General features: G+C 37.2%; 1 protein-coding gene across 4 annotated transcripts in view; it reads left to right on the plus strand.

Annotated features, from left to right (window-relative positions):
- Window positions 1-21,405, plus strand: part of ASCC3 (activating signal cointegrator 1 complex subunit 3) — a 361,254-nt gene that overhangs the window by 246,702 nt on the left and 93,147 nt on the right. For 3 of the 4 annotated variants that reach the window (XM_032275177.1, XM_032275179.1, XM_032275178.1), the window contains exons 35-36: window positions 12,297-12,408; window positions 12,599-12,733. In XM_032275177.1, coding sequence (XP_032131068.1) covers window positions 12,297-12,408; window positions 12,599-12,733 — 247 coding nt within the window. Of the gene's footprint in view, window positions 1-11,879; window positions 12,217-12,296; window positions 12,409-12,598; window positions 12,734-21,405 lie in introns of those variants that run through there. The other variant, XM_032275180.1, reaches the window with a different exon arrangement.

Here is a 21,405-nt window from a genome sequence, read left to right on the forward strand (position 1 = left end):
TCTGTCTTGTGTCAGTTTGCTGAGAATGATGGTTTCCAGGTTCATCCATGTCCCTACAAAGGACACGAACTCATCGTTTTTCTTGGCTACATAATATTCCATGGTGTATATGTGCCACATTTTCCCTGTCCAGTCTATCATAGATGGGCATTTGGGTTTGTTCCAGGTCTTTGCTACTGTAAACAGTGCTGCAATGAACATTCATGTGCATGTGTCCTTATAAGAGAAAGATTTATAATCCTTTGGATATATACCCAGTAATGGGATTGCTGGGTCAAATGTAATTTCTATTTCTAGGTCCTTGAGGAATCGCCACACTGTCTTCCACAACAGTTGAACTAATTTACACTCCCGCCGACAGTGTAAAAATGTTCTATTTCTCCACATCCTCTCCAGCATCTGTTCTCTCCAGATTTTTTAATGATCACCATTCTAACTGGCGTGAGGTGGTATCTCAATGTAGTTTTGATTTGCATTTCTCTAATGACCAGTGATGATGAGCATATTTTCATATGTTTATTGGCCTCATGTATGTCTTTTGTAAAGTGTCTGTTCATGTCCTTTGCCCACTTTTGAATGGGCCTGTTTTTTTTTTGTAAATCTGTTTTAGTTCTCTTTGTAGATTCTGGATATCAGCGCTTTGTCAGATGGGTAGATAGCAAAAATTTTTTCCCATTCTGTTGGTTGCCGATTCACTCTAACGACTGTTTCTTTTGCTGTGCAGAAGCTGTGGAGTTTGATTAGGTCCCATTTGTCTATTTTGGCTTTTGTTGCCAGTGCTTTTGGTGCTTTGGTCATGAAGTCCTTGCCTACGCCTATGTCCTGAATGGTTTTGCCCAGGTTTGCTTCAAGGGGTTTTATGGTTTTAGGTCTTATGTTTAAGTCTTTAATCCATCTGGAGTTAATTTTAGTGTAAGGTGTCAGGAAGGGGTCCAGCTTCTTCCTTCTGCACATGGCTAGCCAGCTTTCCCAACACCATTTATTGAACAGGGAATCCTTTCCCCATTGCTGTTTTTTGTCAGGTTTGTCAAAGATCGGATGGTTGTAGATGTGTGGTGTTGCCTCCAAGGCCTCTGTTCTCTTCCATTGGTCTATATCTCTGTTTTGGTACCAGTACCATACTGTCTTGATTACTGTAGCCTTGTAATATAGTTTGAAGTCCAGTAGTGTGATGCCTCCTGCTTTGTTTTTTTTTTTTTTTTCTTTTGCTTAGAATTGACTTGGCTATGCAGGCTCTCTTTTGGTTCCATATGAAGTTTAAGTTGGTTTTTTCCAGTTCTGTGAAGAAGGTCATTGGTAGCTTGATGGAGATAGTGTTGAATCTGTAAATTACATTGGGTGGTATGGCCATTTTCACAATATTGATTCTTCCTAACATGAACATGGAATGTATCTCCATCTGTTTGTGGTCCTCTCTTATTTCGTTGAGCAGTGGTTTGTAGTTCTCCTTGAAGAGGTCCTTTACATCCTTTGTTAGTTGTATTCCCGGGTATTTTATTCTCTTTGTAGCAATTGTGAATGGCAGTTCTATCTTGATGTGGCTCTCTTTAAGTCTGTTATTGGTGTATAGGAATGCTTGTGATTTTTGCACATTGATTTTGTATCCTGAGACTTTGCTGAACTTGCTTATCAGTTTCAGGAGATTTTGGGCTGAGGCCGTGGGGTCTTCTAGATATACAATCATGTCATCTGCAAATAGAGACAATTTGACTTCTTCCTTTCCTATTTGAATACCCTTTATTTCTTTTTCTTGCCTGATTGCTCTGGCTAGAACTTCCAATACTATATTGAATAGGAGTGGTGAAAGAGGGCATCCTTGCCTCGTGCCAGATTTCAAAGGGAATGCTTCCAGTTTTTGCCCATTCAGTATGATATTAGCTGTTGGTTTGTCGTAAATAGCTTTTATTATTTTGAGATACGTTCCATCAATACCTAGCTTATTGAGGGTTTTTACCATAAAGGGCTGTTGAATTTTGTCAAAGGCCTTCTCTGCATCAATTGAGATAATCATGTGGTTTTTGTCTTTGGTTCTGTTTATGTGGTGAATTACGTTTATAGACTTACATTCGTTGAACCAGCCTTGCATCCCCGGGATGAAGCCTACTTGATTGTGATGGATAAGCTTTTTGATGTGCTGTTGCAATCGGTTTGCCAGTATTTTATTGAAGATTTTTCCATCTATGTTCATCATGGATATTGGCCTGAAGTTTTCTTTTCTTGCTGAGGCTCTCCCAGGTTTTGGTATCATGATGATGTTGGTCTCATAAAATGATTTGGGAAGGATTCCCTCTTTTTGGATTATTTGGAATAGTTTCATAAGTAATGGTTTAGTTTCATACCAGCTCTTCTTTGTATGTCTGGTAGAATCTGGCTGTGAATCCCTCTGGACCTGGGCTTTTTTAGGGTGGTAGGCTCTTAATTGCTGCCTCAACTTCAGACCTTATTATTGTTCTATTCAGGGTTTTGGCTTCTTCCTGGTTTAGGCTTGGGAGGATGCAAGTATCCAGGAATTTATCCATTTCTTCCAGGCTTACTAGTTTATGTGCATAGAGATGTTTGTAATAATCTCTGATGATGGTTTGTATTTCTGTGGAATCTGTGGTGATATCCCCTTTATCATTTTTTATAGCATCTATTTGATTATTTTCTCTTTTCTTTATTATTAATCTGGCTAGTGGTCTATTTTGTTGATCTTTTCAAAAAACCAGCTCCTGGATTTATTGATTTTTTGAAGGGTTTTTGTGTCCCTACCTCCTTCAGTTCTGCTCTGATCTTAGTTATTTCTTGTCTTCTGCTAGGTTTTGAGTTTTTTTGATCTTGCTCCTCTAGCTCTTTCAATTTTGATGATAGGGTGTCGATTTTAGATCTTTCCTTGCTTCTCATTTGGGCATTTATTGCTATATATTTTCTTCTTGACACTGCTTTAAACATGTCCCAGAGATTCTGGTATGTTGTGTCTTCATTCTCGTTGGTTTTGAAGAACATCTTTATTTCTGCCTACATTTCATTGTTTATACAGTCAACATTCAAGAGCCACTTGTTCAGTTTCCATGAAGCTGTGCAGTTCTGAGTTAGTTTCTGCATTCTGAGTTCTAACTAGATTGCACTGTGGTCTGAGAGACTGTTTGTTATGATTTCTGTTCTTTTGCATTTGCTGAAGAGTGATTTACTCCCGATTATGTGGTCAATTTTAGAGTAGATGTGATGTGGTGCCGAGAAGAATGTATATTCTGTGGATTTAGGGTGGAGAGTTCTGTAAATGTGTATTAGGTTTGCTTGGTCCAGGTCTGAGTTCAAGCGCCGGATATCCTTGTTAATTTTCTGTCTGGTTGATCTGTCTGATGTTGACAATGGGGTGTTAAAGTCTCCCACTATTATTGTGTGGGAGTCTAAGTCTCTTTGTAAGTCATTAAGAACTTGCTTTATGTATCTGGGTGCTCCTGTATTTGGGTGCATATATATCTAGGATCGTTAGCTCTTCTTGTTGCATTGATCCTTTTACCATTATGTAATGTCTTTCTTTGTCTCTTTTGATCTTTGTTGTTTTAAAGTCTATTTTGTCTGAGATGAGCATTGCAACTCCTGCCTGTTTTTGCTCTCCATTTGCTTGGTAAATCTTCCTCCATCCCTTTATTTGAGCCTTTGTGTATCCTGGCATGTGAGATGGCTTTACTGGATACAGCATGCCTATGGGTTTTGGCTTTTTATCCAATTTGCCAGTCTGTGCCTTTTGATTGGGTCATTTAGTCCATTTACATTTAGGGTTATTATTGTTATGTGTGATTTGATCCTGCCATTTTGATGCTGCCTGGCTGTTTTGCCTGTTAGTTGATGCAGTTTCTTCATTGTGTTGATGCTCTTTACCTTTTGGTATGTTTTTGGAGTATTTGTTACTGGTTGTTCCTTTCTATGTTTAGTGCCTCTTTCAGGAGCTCTTGTAAAGCTGGCCTGGTGGTAATGAAATCTCTGAGTACTTGCTTGTTCATAAAGGATTTTATTTTTCCTTCACTTATGAAGCATAGTTTGGCTGGATATGAAATTCTGGGTTGAAAATTCTTTTCTTTAAGGATGTTGAATATTGGCCCCCACTCTCTTCTGGCTTGTAGGGTTTCTGCTGAAAGATCTTTTGTGAGTCTGATGGGCATCCCTTTGTGGGTAACCTGACCTTTCTCTCTGGCTGCCCTTAGCATTTTCTCCTTCATTTCAACCCTGTTGAATCTGAGATTATGTGCCTTGTGGTTGCTCTTCTTAAGGAATATCTTTGTGGTGTTCTCTGTATTTCCAGTACTTGAATATTGGCCTGCCTTGTTCGGTTGGGGAAGTTTTCCTGAATAATATCCTGAAAAGTATTTTGCAGCTTGGATTCAGTCTGTCTGTCACATTCAGGTACACCTATCAAACGTAGATTAGGTCTTTTCACATAGTCCCATATTTCTTGGAGACTTTGTTCGTTCCTTTTTACCCTTTTTTCTCTAATCTTGTCTTGTCGTTTTATTTCATTGAGTCGATCTTCGACCTCTGATATCCTTTCGTCTGCTTGGTCAGTGCGGCTGTTGAAACTTGTGTATGCTTCGCAAAGTTCTCGTGTTGTGTTTTTCAGCTCCATCAATTCACTTATATTCCTCTCTAAGTTGTTTACCCTCGTCAGCATTTCGTCAAATCTTTTTTCAAGGTTCTTAGTTTCCTTGCATTGGGTTAGAACATGTTCTTTTAGCTCACAGAAGATTCTTATTACCCACTTCTGAAGCCTGATTCTGTCAATTCATCACACACCTTCTCCATCCAGCCTTGTTCCTTTGCTGGTGAGGAGTTGTGATCACTTGTAGGAGGAAAGATGTTCTCGTTTGGAGTATTTTCATTCTTTTTGCACTGGTTTCTTCCCATCTTTGTGTATTTATCCACCTGTCATCTTTGTAGTTGTTGACTTTCAGATTTGGTCTCTGAGTAGACGTCCAGTTTGTTGATGATGAAGTTATTTCTGTTTCTTAGTTTTCCTTCTAACTGTCTGGCCCCTCTGCTGTAGGGCTGATGAGGTCCACTCCAGGCCCTGCTTGCCTGGGGATCACCTGCAGTGGATGCAGAACAGTAAGGGTTGCTGCCAGTTTCTCCTTCTGCTATCTCTGTCCCTGAAGGATACCTGCCTGATGTCAATCTGAGCTCTCCTTTATGAGGTGACTCTTTGGATATATGGGTATCAGGGAGCTGCTTGAGGAGACAGTCTGTCCTTTATACGAGCTCAAGTTGCTGAGTTATCAGCTCTGTTGTTCATTCAGAGCTGCTGGGCAGGTACATTTAAGTCTGCTGCAGCAGAACTCATAAACCCTCTTTTTTTTTTTCCCCCAGGTGCTCTGTCCCCAGGAGTTAGGGCTTTATTTATGAGTTTCTGTTGTGCTGCTCCCTTTTTTCAGTGCTGCCCTGCCCAGCGAGGAGACAGCCTAGTCACTCTCTGCCTGCAGAAGCTTTGCTGAGCTGCTGTGGGCTCCACCCAGCTGCAGTGTGAACTTCCCTGCAGTCCTGTTTATACGTGTATAGTTAGAACTGCCTCAGCAATGGCTGCCCACCTTTGTAATGGCAGACTCTCTCTGTAATGGCGGGCTGCCTCAGCAATGGCAGGCTGTCTCAGCAATGGCAGACTACCTCTGTAGTGGTGGCGTGCCTCGGTAATGGCGGACGCCCTTCCCCCACAGAGCTGGACCGTCCCAGGTTCAGCTGTGCTTGTTGTGAAACTCTCAATCCAGAGCGCTTGAGATTGCTGTACTTTTGTGGGGGTGGAACCAGCCGAGCCTGATCATCTGGCTCCCTGCCTCAGAGCATTTTTTTTTTTTAAGTTGAATGGTCAGCTGTCTCCCAAGTGTTCCAGTAGCCTGTTGAAAAGGTGCTGGGATCTGTGTGATTTCCCATGGGGTGACCCACTATGCTGGCTGAAACAGCTGTGCTGAGATTCGTGGTGCTTTTTTGCCTGGGAATCTCCTGACCTGGTTCCCTGTTTCAGTCTCCTTTTTTATCAGTTGAATGGGCGACTCTGCCTTCCCAGAACTCCAATCACCAGCTAAAATTGTGCCCGGACCTGTGTATTTTGTACAGAGAACCGCCACACCGGAGTACCGGCCAAAACACGCGCACTGGCCAAAACAGCCACACTGGGGCGCCAGCCGAAACAGCCACACTGGTGACCCATGGGGCTCCTCTGCCTGGGAATATCCTGGTCTGTGGGCAATAAAAATCCCTCTGGAAATGCGGTGTCCAGTCATCCTCCGCACTTTCGCTGGAGCTGCAATCCTGAGCTGCTCCTAATCGGCCATCTTGGATCTGTCCACCATCAAAGCAGAATTCTAAGGAATATTTATATCTTTAGAGACATAATAGAAAATATGAATGCTTAAAAATAAAATAAGCATTTTTCTTAAGAAACTAGATGCAGAACAATAGCAAAACATAAATATAGGACAGAAATTTATAAAAATAAAAATTGGAATTAATAAAGTTGGAAACAAAAATCTACATTGGTAATATTTATTGTCTACTGCATTTGAAATGCTATTTCAAGAGCTTAACTCATTTAGTACTGTTATGATACCCATTTTGTAAATAAAGGAACTGAAGCACAGGGAAATTAAGCAACTTGTTCCCAATAGCATAGCTCGTAAGTGACAATGACAACACTGTGATTCCACCACATTCTCCATCTCTGTGCTCGTTGTCAGGTCCACATTCCCTGTCCACTTCTCTTTTCGGTGCTATGCTGAACAATGGGTTTTTTGTATGGACACTCTGCCATACTCATTCAAATGACACTTTGTTTGATGGCCACCCACAAAACAAATTGTCAGTTTTAACATCTACACCTTCACGTCTAGATAAAAATGGAAATATGTGCATAAGTAAATTTTAACAATTTATATATTTTACTTAAATGTAGTCAAGCTCTGCCATCTTCCTTTTTGATTGACTCTTTTTTTAAATAAAGTTGCTGTAAATATTTGTGAGATTTTGTGTGAATATAAATTTTCTTTTAAAAAATTTTAGCTGATAAATAATTATATTATTATGGCATACAATGTACTGTTTAAAAACATGTATATACTGTGAAAGGAACAAATCAGGCTAATTAACATATCCATCACCTCGCATGCTTATCATTTCTTTGTAGCAAGAACATATTAAATCTACTTTTCTTAGTAATTTTGAAATACACAATACATTATTATTAATGATAGTCACCATGCTGTGCAGTAGTGCATCACCAGAACTTATTCCTGCTGTCTAACCAAAACTTTATGCCTTTTGATCAATTCCCCCTTTGCTTGAATGGCCTTCCAAACCCCTGTGACCCCTGGTAACTGACATTCTACCCTCTACTTCTATGAGGTTGACTTTATTTTAGATTCCACATATAAGTGAGATCATACAGTGTTTATCTTTCCATACCTACCTTATTTCACTAGGCATAATGCTCTCCAGATTCCTCCCCCTCTAGAGTCTAGTCATGTTGTTGCTAATATAGAATTTCCTTCTTTTTTAAGTATTCCATTGTGTATATATACCACATTTTTCAAGTCCATTCATCCATTGTTGGGCACTTATATTGTTTCTCTATTTTGACTATTATAAATAATGCTGCAGTGAATGTAGGAGTACAGATGTCTCTTCAACATACTGATTTCAATTCCTTTGTGTATATACCCAGAATAGGGACTGCTGGATCATATGCTAGATCTATTTTTAGATTTTGAGAAACTTCCATACTGCTTTCCAAAGAGGCTGTACTAATAATGTACATTTTCAGCAACAATGTACAAGGGTTCCTTTTCTCCACGTTCTTGTGACTGGCCCTTGCTTGTATCTTTTTATTAGTGTCTGTGTTAAAATCATCTTTCCCAAAAGCTGGAAGCAAATCAAGGCACAGGAAACTGTTAAATTTTTCCCACTTATTTTTAGATATGATAAAAGTTTTTAAAATGCTAAAGTAATTATCTCAAATAAAGAACTTACGTGTGGTTTTTATTTTTCCTTAATATTCGTTATCATACAGTACCATAAATTGAGATTTCGCTTTTCTTGGGAAGGAAGAATATGTATACGAGCTTGTTCATCTGCATGTGTATGTAACAAAAAGACTGAAGTTTATTTAGCAATAGAAAAGAAAGACCATTTTTATAACATAGTCATATATAGGTAAAGAAGACCTCATATTCCAGGTCCCTTTAGTTAATCATACTGCTATAAAGACCTCACCACAGCACACCAAAAGTAAAACTTATGTTGACAAATATTTCAACCACTGTTCCTGAGTTGGTCACTATATGTCTATTTATATTCTTGAGTGTGTATGTGTGTGTATTATGTATATATGCAAATACATATGTATATAAATATAATTATGTTTATATATGTGGACACAGACACACACACACATATATATATATAACATATACACACATTAGTTTGTTCAAATTAATATAAATGCATGTACTGGTGCTTTCATAAAATATAATATATTCCAAATTGAGTTCTGGATTCAATTTGTATGTTCAGTTTTACTCTGTTTTCCCCTGAGAAAGCTTTTAAATATATCTGGGGCAAAAATGTTGTGGTAGTTTCAGCTGTTCCTGCAACCACTTTTGTTATTTGTGTCATTATTATTGCTGCATAATCTGAACATAAAAAAGCTTGGTGCTGTAACAAATGACTTTCCACTACTGACAGTTATAGCAGCAGCATTTCAATACTGATGAAAAATTTCCCAGCAAGAGATCTGGCCAGGTTTACATAAACCAAACAGGAAATGGCTGCCACTATTCACATTAAATCCAAACCGTTTGGTGTAACTTTATGTTTTACATTAATATAAAACCTCTTTCATTCTCAACTGGTGAAGTTTCATCAATATTAAGGTTGGAAAAAAATAACTTGAGATTTGATATGTAGTATTCTTGTTTGTCCTTTGATAAGATCTTTTAAAGATAATTTTTTAAAGGTTTTTTAGTTTTTGATTTTATGAACTTTGTAAATTTTTATGATAGGGAGAGGTTTGTTATTACTTTTTCCCAATGGACTGCTAATAGAAGTTAGCTTGTGTAGCCCATGTGCTAGATGCTGTCAGTATCAAACTGCCTTTGACTTTCACACCTCTCATGGGACTAGTAATTGTTGTGTTCAAACAGCCTGTAATTGTGATCCCGCTGGCTTTCTCAGTACGCTTCTGGCTATTAGAATCATTAAACAACTCAGCACCTGTTAACAGCATTGTAAATATTCAACCCTGCTTGTGTGCAGGTTGAGTCCAATATAGAGAAATCTTACAGAGCTCAGTCTCATAAATTAGCGCTTCTGACAAGTCAATTATTGTGAAACTGGGTTTCTCTGTGAAATAAATGAAATAGCATGCTGACAAAAAGGTAGGCTGTCTGTTTATGGCAAAGAGAAGATAATGGCTTGATGATTCAATGCAGTGAGCATGAAACTGCATTTTATCCTTTACCCGTAATTAAACAGTTGTGAAATGTTTGTGTTTAAATAACCAGTAAATTATAAATTTGTACTGCAGAGAGTGCAACCTGAAAACAGACCTTTTTCTTAACTGTTGCATGCTTTTTCAAATTAGTAAAGTGATTATTAAAATTAATGATATATAATGTTTTAAGTTAAATGCTTATAATTATTCAGGCTAAAAGTTGCACAGTAGCTAAAAAACATTCACCTTGTAAGTAAAGGCTTTATTATGCTACTAATAGAGATCATATAAATCTGAACTCTATCACTTATTCACAGAAAAATGTCAAAATATATTAACTCCCAAAATTTTATTAACCCAAAAAACTTCATTTATATTTAGTTTAATTATTTTACAATGTCTTGCAAATTGTATATCTAATTAAGATATAACAATATCTTACTTTTATAAGGATTTGAAAATATTTTAAATGGACTTAGAACCTCAGTCCAAATATTAACAAAGAACAGTATTTGGTAAACATCAGTGAAGTTCAATTTACTTGAATTGAATTTTGTATTTCTTCTGTTATGCAAGTCAATAAGAATGTTGTTAGCCACATTCAGAAAAAAACAAAAACTGTATTAAGAATAAATAACAGTGAAATATTTATGTTTTCTGCACAAAGAAGTGTGAACTTTTAGCCAGTTAGATTATGAATGATGTTTTAGTGTAGTCATCAAATAATTTATTATAGTCTCAGAAACATCATTTAGGTTGATTTTTTTTTTCTTTATGGCAACTTACTTTAAATGTTTAAGAAATATTTACCTTGACTGTATTTTGTCTGGATGAAAACCACAAATTCATCTTTAAGAAGTCCCAATAGACTTAAATAAAGTTTAGAAGGGATATTAATCCATTGAAATATACCTTGTAAATACAGTAAACAAAATGAAGCAAATACAGTAAATAAAATAAATATTAAGTAGAACCTGTAATTTTTCACAGATAGCTTTTTCCATTGATAGTTTTAAATATTATTTGTAAGTGTACCAAATTTATTTAGTAAAGCGTAAAATGATAAAGTTGACATCCTAGTTATATTGTAAGACAATGGCTTATAATACTCAGTAACAGCATCCATTAGTTAGTTTTCAAATGACCTAGTAAATTTATAGATAAAAGTGGAATTTTATTTTATTTTTTCTCCTTCACAATATTTTCCAAGTGTGTTTTTTTTGTAATGTCAGTTGCATAAAGAATTGTTTATTCCAAAATCAAGGCAGACAAATTTGGTTTATAAAAAGAAGAAGAGTTTGATTCTTGCTCTACAAATGGTACTGCTTATACAGTATCCTGGGCACATTTTTACTAGTGTTTTCAATTTAAGAATAACTCTATCAGCTATGTATTAGTCCTGACAGCTAAAAATAATATTGGAAAATTTATAGGCTTAGCAAGCCAAAAGAATGTGAAATACAAAGTAAGCACTTACGTTGCAAAAAGTTTGATGAATTCCACTTCTTGGAAAACAATGAAAGAGTAAAAATATTTTTAAAATTTGAAATGACTGGATATTTGTATCTTATATGGCTTGAATGTCTGGAATTTTTGTTTTCACCTCTAAAGCAGAAGACATTATTCTAACTAAATACTCCTCCTTCGTCATTTTTCAAAATAAAAGAAATATTTTCTAATGGCTAATAATTCTGGTTTTTCACTTCCATATATGCTTGGTTAGACATAAATTTGAACATTTTGTTTAAATTAATGACAGCACTAGGTTCAGTACTTATTTATCTCTTAGTTGATAAATATTGCTTTATTTCGGTCCATACCAAGAGCTTTTCTAGAAAAAGCAATAATTTTTAAATAGATCAAAATTAAAACAGCTATTCCTTTATAATGGAAATTACTTTTCCAAATAAATTCCAGTAGTCTCTTACTGTAATTCTTATTTAATGGAGCCTCTCATATTTGGGTGTACCTAGCTATTTGCACTAACTTTTCTTCTAATGAAAATATATCCTGACATTATTAGCCCTGCCTTGTGTATTTTTAAATAATTTTTTATAATTTACTAACCTTGAGTCTCTTCCTTCGAAGAATGAAAAATATCACAAAAATTGTCATCTAGATAGTGTTCTCCATTGCTCTCAAATTGTGGTTTTCTTTAGTCCTCTTCCATTTAAAATAGCCCTCTTTTCCCCGACTATGACTGTTCCCTTCCTAGTTCTGTACAGATGTAAAACCATCATGATGGGGTCTTAGAGATGAGAACCTGTTCTCTAATACCACTTTCCACTCCCATTCTTTGATGTGGATGGAGAAAAGGGAGATAGGGCATATAAATTATCCATGCTGACTATGATACAGGATTCACCTAGTAGGAATTAGGGCACCACTAAGATTGTAATCCCATGTTCTTCGGGTGTGTTTCCAGGCACAGATCCTAGTGGCCATAGGGTTTTGCCAAGAACTTCTCAAATTTGCAGTGAGGCACTTTCAGGTAAATTGTATGTCCTTAGACCTTTGGCTTGGAAAATATACAGAGCTGAACCTATGTATTTTCCCTATATTGAAGCTTAGTTAGAATACTTTATTTTTACCCTGATGATGTCTCTTCTAGTCATTACGATAACATTTATTCCCTAAGCACTATGGGAATAATAATTGACTAAATTGTTTCAAAGAACTTTCTACCACCCAAGAGCAATAGTTCCATGAGTTTTGTGAAGTTACTGAGGATAGGTTTTATAATAAAAGTGGAATATATTTATATATATTATGTGAAAATTAGGTGATAGTTTTAGTAGAAAATATCTTGAAACAAATGATAATAACCTTGCTTTTTTTCTAGCTACTACAATTTGGGTGATGTGAGCCATGATTCTGTGAACAAGTTTCTGTCCCATCTGATTGAGAAGTCCCTGATTGAATTGGAACATTCCTACTGTATTGAAATTGGAGAGGTACAACTTAGTGATATGCATTCTAATTGAAAACATTGCCCAACTTTTTAACAGTAGTTCTTTTGCTTCTAGTACTATCAAAATTTTTAACAAAATTATTTCAAAAGCACTTGTCTGAATTATTAATTTTATAAAGATATGTACTTTCATTGTACTCTTCATTTGTTATTTTATCTTCCTTTTGAAATAGGATAATCGCAGCATTGAACCTCTGACTTATGGCCGAATTGCCTCCTATTACTATTTGAAGCATCAAACAGTTAAAATGTTCAAGGACCGTTTAAAGCCTGAATGCAGTACTGAAGAATTGCTTTCAATTCTAAGTGTGAGTTTTTCATATATTTCATATCTTCTCTTTTAATTTAGGACTTAAAGTTTTGTCATATAATTTGTCTGGAAATTTAACAGAAACCATTTATAAAGCCCTTTCCTCTGTCAAACAAGGTCACTACAAAGCAACATGTCTAGACTAAGATGTCCATAGATAAGGTAACTATATAATTTATCATTCAAATTTGAATCTTTCTGAGTGTGAAATGAGGCCCTATTAATATTTAAGCCAGGATAGTAGATGTAGACTGGACTGTCCTGAGCAAGGCAAGTGATCACCCTAGCCTTAAATATGATAGCCTCTTTGAATTATGATTGAAAGCTTTTCTTATTACTCTTTGGATGGTTTCTGTTGAATACTTATCTGTGATGTTATTGAAGTTTATTTCATAAGCATTCACATAATTAATTTTTAGAATTAATGTCACGACAGCTGTTTCTCTCATCCTCACAAATACCCTTTCCAAAAAACGACAACAGATACATCAGATGGTAAAAAAAAAAAAAAAAAAAAACTATCCTGTGTTCATTTGTCCTTTTTTGCCATTAAGAGTGTCTTATCCACCTTTCCTTCTACATACTGTACCCTTCTGACTTTTTTTTCAGTTTGTTGATTTTAAGTGTAATAATTTACCACAAAATTTTGTTAATATATTAGTTAGGATATACATATGTTCTGATTGTTATCTTATCCTTCAGGTGTGTTGGTGCTTTTTTAAAAAGTTGAGAACGATTGGACCATTCTGTCTTTAAAGTCCTTCTCTTACAAATTCATTGATTCTGTGGTAGTTCACTTAGTAGCTTTTTTCCTTCCTCTCCTGTTGCTTTATCATTCTTAACAAGCTTCAATATCCCATTTACAGGTTTTCAGTTTCTCAGTTTTTTCCCCTCCAAGAAGCTAGTGTGTAAATTTTGTGACCTGCATAGTGCCATATACACTTTAATAAGTTCAAAAATATTTATTAATGAATTGATTAACAGATGGAAGGATAGCTGGATCATGTAATAATCAGTTTTCTATTGTTTGCTCTGTAGAAAAGAATAGAGAACTAAAATATATGAGGCAGGTACCAAAAAAAAAATTTTTAAGAAATTAAAAATGTATTTCTGATAGAATAACACAAAATATAAAGAATTTTTTTAGATACTTAAGAATGAGATTTATATCAGTTCCTAAGCCAAAGATTCATAAAAGTAGGATTTCTCTGGGGGAGAGACTGTTAGCACAGGCAGCAAAATAATGATTAATAAATTTGGGCATGCCTCTTAAATTAGTGTCTGTTAGATTTAAGAATATAAGCTTTTCATATTTACCTAATCTCATAAGATAAGCATACTTTTCTGTCTTGGGAACATGTATAATAACAGCTAACACCTTTGAGCAGTTTTTATGTGCTAGACATTAAGACCTTTAAATTAATAAACTCATTTAATCCTCATAACAACCACTCATTTGGATATTAATAACATCCCATTTTAAAAATTAACCAACTTGTCCAAAATGATAGTATGCAGTCTAGCATCTGAGTATGGGCCCTGAAACCATCCTACTATACTTTCTCTCAAGTCACACACACACACACACACACACACACACACACAAACACACGGAAGTGGAAGGCACTGACTGAGGTGGGAGGTACAAAGTAACTCAAGTTAAAACTAGATACACACTGTAAAGGAAATTTGTGAAAACTATATGCCTATTACATTCTGTACCCCCATTTACTCCACTAAAAAAGCACAAAAAAATCTATACAACCCCAGGGGAATTAAATCATCATCCCTTTTGCTTCAGTCTTCTCTTTGAAAAGGCATTGATCACAAAAGGTCTGTTCCCATCCTGTCAGGGGCATGTTTCTTTCTGGCATTACACTATATAAAACCACTTATGCTGATCTCTTGGTATATTTTTGTTAAATTCAATTCTCCTGTCAATAGCTGAATAAGTACAATCATCTGAAAATACTTGTAAGGAAAGCTATATAATGCAATATTTATATAGATTTGGTTTGGTCTACTCCATAAAATTCCACAGCAAGAATATCTTTTTCTCCCATACTGTTTAGCCCAAGGAACCCTCAACTTACACTAGATTTTGTCTCAGTCTGTATTAGCTTAATGAGGGTTCGTTCTAAATGAAGAATCACAGGACTTACACTGACAAATAGATTTGTAGATATCGCATTGTTTTCTTAATTTCTTGCCTAGGAATTATTCTTTATTCACTAGCAAACACTATGTGTAACTACCAGCAAAATGCTAAATAATAGAGCAAGATTGCGTAACTATGGTGTAATTTCCAGAAATTGTTTTTATTATGTTTCTTTAAATGCTTTTTTTTAAAACCATGAAAAGACTACCAAATGACTCACGGAACCTCAGTATCCTCTCTACTCTCCCCTCCAAAAGTACATATTAATCTCACTGTGGTTTTAAAATATGGAGTAGTCAGACAGAAGCTGTAGTGAGCAGGATGATAATAGCATAAGATGAGGAAAGCTGTGGGGATAACGTTAGTGTTTCAAAGATGTTTTAATTATCATTGTTTTTGTTAGAATAAGAAAATCGCATTATGTTTTTGAACAATTCACTCATATAACATTCATTATTCATGCTTCCTTTTACTAAGATACGTTGATTGATGTTTCTAAAGTCATTTTTAAACTTTAGTTTTGGAATTTGTTATTTTAATATTTCCGATAACATTGCAACTGAAAAGCTTCTATTCTTTTATTAGTTTGAGCTTACTATAGTATTTTCTTAAATTTTATTAGAGAATGAAGTTTTCTTATTTCTTTTTTTTTTCCCCATTTATTTATTTTATTGCATTTTAGGTTTTGGGGTACATGTGAAGAACATGCAAAATTGTTGCATAGGTACACACGTGGCAGTGTGAATTGCTGCATTCCTCCCCATCACCTACATCTGGCATTTCTCCCCTTGCTATCTCTCCCCAGCTCCCCACCCCCCACCATCCCTCCCCTATTTCCCCCCAACTGACCCCAGTGTATAGTGCTCCCCTCCCTGTATCCATGTGTTCTCATTGTTCAACACCCGCCTATGAGTGAGAACATGTGGTGTTTGATCTTCTGCTCTTCTGTCAGTTTGCTGAGAATGATGGTTTCCAGGTTCATCCATGTCCCTACAAAGGACCCAAACTCATCGTTTTTGATGGCGGCATAATATTCCATGGTGTATATGTGCCACATTTTCCCTATCCAGTCTGTCGTTGATGGGCATTTGGGTTGGTTCCAGGTCTTTGCTATTGTAAACAGTGCTGCAATGAACATTCGTGTGCACGTGTCCTTATAGTAGAATGATTTGTAATCCTTTGGATATATACCCAGTAATGGGATTGCTGGGTCAAATGGAATTTCTATTTCTTGGTCCTTGAGGAATTGCCACACTGTCTTCCACAATGGTTGAACTAATTTACACTCCCACCAACAGTGTAAAAGTGTTCCTATTTCTCCACATCCTCTCCAGCATCTGTTGTCTCCAGATTTTTTAATGATCGCCATTCTAACTGGCATGAGATGGTATCTCAATGTTGTTTTGATTTGCATTTCTCTGATGACCAGTGATGATGAGCATTTTTTCATATGTTTGTTGGCCTCATGTATATCTTCTTTTGTAAAGTGTCTGTTCATATCCTTAGCCCACTTTTGAATGGGCTTGTTAGTTCTTTTCTTGTAAATCTGTTTTAGTTCTTTGTAAATTCTGGATATCAGCCCTTTGTCAGATGGGTAAACTGCAAAAATTTTTTCCCATTCTGTTGGTTGCCGATTCACTCTATTGATTGTTTCTTTTGCTGTGCAGAAGCTGTGGAGTTTGATTAGGTCCCATTTGCCTATTTTTGCTTTTGTTGTCAATGCTTTTGGTGTTTTGGTCATGAAGTCCTTGCCTACACCTATGTCCTGAATGGTTTTGCCTAGATTTTCTTCTAGGGTTTTTATGGTGTTAGGTCTTATGTTTAAATCCTTAATCCATCTGGAGTTAATTTTAGTGTAAGGTGTCAGGAAGGGGTCCAGTTTCTGCTTTCTGCACATGGCTAGCCAGCTTTCCCAACACCATTTATTGAACAGGGAATCCTTTCCCCATTGCTTGTTTTTGTCTGGTTTGTCAAAGATCAGATGGTTGTAGATATGTTGTGTTGCCTCCGAGACCTCTGTTCTGTTCCATTGGTCTATATCTCTGTTTTGGTACCAGTACCATGCTGTTTTGATTACTGTAGCCTTGTAGTATAGTTTGAAGTCTGGTAGCGTGATGCCCCCCGCTTTGTTCTTTTTGCTTAGAATTGACTTGGCTATGCGGGCTCTCTTTTGGTTCCATATGAAGTTTAAGGTGGTTTTTTCCAGTTCTGCGAAGAAGGTCATTGGTAGCTTGATGGGGATAGCACTGAATCTGTAAATTACTTTGGGCAGTATGGCCATTTTCACGATATTGATTCTTCCTAACCATGAACATGGAATGTTTCTCCATCTGTTTGTGTCCTCTCTTATTTCGTTGAGCAGTGGCTTGTAGTTCTCCTTGAAGAGGTTCTTTACATTCCTTGTTAGTTGTATTCCAAGGTATTTTATTCTCTTTGTGGCAATTGTGAATGGAAGTTTGTTCTTGATTTGGCTCTCTTTAAGTCTGTTGTTGGTGTATAGGAATGCATGTGATTTTTGCACATTGCTTTTGTATCCTGAGACTTTGCTGAACTTGCTTATCAGTTTCAGGAGGTTTGGGGCTGAGACGTTGGGGTCTTCTAGATATACAATCATGTCGTCTGCAAATAGAGACAATTTGACTTCCTCCTTTCCTATTTGAATGCCCTTTATTTCTTTTTCTTGCCTGATTGTTCTGGCTAGAACTTCTAAATATTATATTGAACAGCAGTGGTGAGAGAGGGCATCCTTGTCTGGTGTCACATTTCAAGGGGAATGCTTCCAGTTTTTGCCCATTCAGTATAATATTGGCTGTTGGATTGTCATAAATCGCTTTTATTATTTTGAGATACGTTCCATCAATACCTAGCTTATTGAGGGTTTTTAGCATAAAGGGCTGCTGAATTTTGTCAAAGGCCTTCTCTGCATCAATTGAGATAATCATGTGGTTTTTGTCTTTGGTTCTGTTTATGTGGTGAATTACGTTTATAGACTTGCGTATGTTGAACCAGCCTTGCATCCCCGGTATGAAGCCTACTTGATCATGGTGGATAAGCTTTTTGATGTGCTGTTGCAGTCGGCTTGTCAGTATTTTATTGAAGTTTTTTGCATCTATGTTCATCATGGATATTGGCCTGAAGTTTTCTTTTCTTGTTGAGTCTCTGCCGGGTTTTGGAATCAGGATGATGGTGGTCTCATAAAATGATTTGGGAAGAATTCCCTCTTTTTGTATTGTTTGGAATAGTTTCAGAAGGAATGGTACCAGCTCCTCTTTGTATGTCTGGTAGAATTCAGCCGTGAACCCATCTGGTCCTGGGCTTTTTTAGGGTGGTAAGCTCTTAATTGCTGCCTCAACTTCAGACCTTGTTATGGGTCTGTTCAGGGTTTCGGCTTCTTCCTGGTTTAGGCTTGGGAGGAGGCAAGTGTCCAGGAATTTATCCATTTCTTCCAGGTTTATTAGTTTGTGTGCATAGAGTTGTTTGTAATAATCTCTGATGATGGTTTGAATTCCTGTGGAATCTGTGGTGATATCCCCTTTATCGTTTTTAATTGCATCAATTTGGTTATTCTCTCTTTTCTTTTTTATTAATCTGGCTAGTGGCCTGTCTATTTTGTTGATCTTTTCAAAAAACCAGCTCCTGGATTTATTGATTTTTTGAAGGGTTTTTTGTGTCTCTATCTCCTTCAGTTCTGCTCTGATCTTAGCTATTTCTTGTCTTCTGCTAGACTTTGAGTTTTTTTGATCTTGCTCCTCTAGCTCTTTCAGTTTTGACAACAGGGTGTCAATTTTTGATCTCTCCTTGCTTCTCATGTGGGCATTTATTGCTATATATTTTCCTCTAGAGACTGCTTTAAATGTGTCCCAGAGAGTCTGGCATGTTGTGTCTTCATTCTTGTTGGTTTCAAAGAACATCTTTATTTCTGTCTTCATTTCATTGTTTATCCAGTCAACATTCAAGAACAAGTTGTTCAGTTTCCATGAAGCTGTGCGGTTCTGGGTTAGTTTTTGAATTCTGAGTTCTAACTTGATTGCACTGTGGTCTGAGAGACTGTTTGTTACGATTTCCGTTCTTTTGCATTTGCTGAAGAGTGATTTACTCCCAATTATGTGGCCGATTTTAGAGTAGGTGTGATATGGTGCTGAGAAGAATGTATATTCTGTGGATTTGGGGTGGAGTGTTCTGTAAATGTCTATTAGGTTTGCTTGGTCCAGGTCTGAGTTCAAGTCCTGGATATCCTTGTTAATTTTCTGTCTGGTTGATCTATCTGATGTTGACAATGGGGTGTTAAAATCTCCCACTATTATTTTGTGGGAGTCTAAGTGTCTTTGTAAGTCATTAAGAACTTGCCTTATGTATCTGGGTGCTCCTGTATTGGGTGCGTATATATTTAGGATCGTTAGCTCTTCTTGTTGCATTGATCCTTTTACCATTATGTAATGTCCCTCTTGGTCTCTTATGATCTTTGTTGCTTTAAAGTCTAATTTATCAGAGATGAGAATTGCAACTCCTGCTTTTTTTTTTTTTTTGCTCTCCATTTGCTTGGTAAATGTTCCTCCATCCCTTTATTTTGAGCCTTTATGTATCCTTGCATGTGAGATGGGTTTCCTGGATACAGCACACCTTTGGGTTTTGTCTTTTTATCCAATTTGCCAGTCTGTGTCTTTTGATTGGGGCATTTAGTCCATTTACATTTAGGGTTAATATTGTTATGTGTGAATTTGATACTCCCATTTTGGTGCTAGCTGGGTGTTTTGCCCTTTAGTTGAGCTGGTACTTGTTGTTCCTTTATATGTGTAGAGCCTCTTTCAGGAGCTCTTGTAGAGCTGGCCTGGTCGTGACGAAATCTCTGAGTACTTGCATGTTCCCAAAGGATTTTATTTTTCCTTCACTTATGAAGCTTAGTTTGGCTGGATAGGAGATTCTGGGTTGAAAGTTCTTTTCTTTAATGATGTTGAATATTGGCCCCCACTCTCTCCTGGCTTGTAGGGTTTCTGCTGAGAGATATGCTGTGAGTCTGATGGGCTTCCCTTTGTGCATAACCCGGCCTTTCTCTCTGGCTGCCCTTAGTATTTTCTCCTTCATTTCAACCCTGGTGAATCTGACGATTATGTGCCTTGGGGTTGCTCTTCTTGACGAATATCTTTGTGGTGTTCTCTGTATTTCCTGAACTTGACTGTTTGCCTGCCTTGCTAGGCTGGGGAAGTTTTCCTGGATAATATCCTGAAGAGTATTTTCCAGCTTGGATTCATTCTCTTTGTCGCATTCAGGTACGCCTATCAAACGTAGATTAGGTCTTTTCACATAGTCCCACATTTCTTGGAGACTTTGTTCATTCCTTTTTACCCTTTTTTCTCCAGTCTTGCCTTCCCGTTTTATTTCATTGAGTTGATCTTTGACCTCTGATATCCTTTCTTCTGCTTGGTCAATTCGGCTGTTGATACTTGTGCATGCTTCGCGAAGTTCTCATGTTGTGTTTTTCAGCTCCATCAATTCACTTATATTCCTTTCTATTTTGTCCATTCTCGTTAGCATTTCGTCAAATCTTTTTTCATGGTTCTTAGTTTCTTTGCATTTGGTTAGAACATGTTCTTTAAGTTCACAGAAGTTTCTTACTACCCACCTCCTGAAGTCTGATTCTGTCATTTCATCACATTCGTTCTCCCTCCAACCTTGTTCCCTTGGTGGTGAGGAGTTGTGATCCCATGTAGGAGGAGAGGTGTTCTGGTTTTGGGTGTTTTCATCCTTTTTGCGCTGGTTTCTTCCCATCTTTAAGGATTTATCCACCTGTTGACTTTGTAGTTGCTGACTTTCAGATTGGGTCTCAAATCTTTCAGATTGATGTTCTGTTTGTTGATGATGAGGTTATTTCTGTTTCTTGGTTTTCCTTCTGACAGCCTGGCCCCTCTGCTGTAGGTCTGCTGAGGTTCACTCCAGGCGCTGCTTGCCAGGGGTTCACCTGCAGCAGCTGCTGAACAGTAATGGTTGTTACCAGTTTTCTACTTCTGCTATCTTTGTCCCAGAAGGATACCCTCCTAGTGTCAATCTGATCTCTCTTTTATGAGGTGTCTCTTTGGATATATAGGGGTCAGGGAGCTGCTTGAGGAGACGGTCTCTTCTTTATAGGAGCTCAAATGGTGAGCTGTGAGCTCTGTTGTTGTTCATTCAGAGCTGCTGGGCAGGTATGTTTAGGTCTGCTGCAGCAGAACTTATAAACTGCTTTTTGTTCCCAGGTGCTCTGTCCCAGGGAATTTAGGGCTTTATCTATGAGTTTCCGTTATGCTGCCGCCTTCTTTTTTTTTTTTCCTTCAGACCTGCCCTGCCCAGCAAGGAGGCAGCCTAGTCACTGTCGGCCTATAGAGGCTTTGCTGAGCTGCTGTGGGCTCCACTCCGCTGCTGAGTGAACTTCCCTGCAGTCCTGTTTATATGGGTGTAGTTAGAACTGCTTTGGCGATGGTGGCCCACCTCTGTTGAGGCGGAGTCTCTCTGCTGTGGCAGGTTTCCTTGGCAACGGC

This window comes from Sapajus apella, unplaced genomic scaffold (genome assembly GCF_009761245.1).
Source record: "Sapajus apella isolate SASKATOON/1434 unplaced genomic scaffold, GSC_monkey_1.0 scaffold6, whole genome shotgun sequence".
Classification (NCBI taxonomy): domain Eukaryota; kingdom Metazoa; phylum Chordata; class Mammalia; order Primates; family Cebidae; genus Sapajus; species Sapajus apella.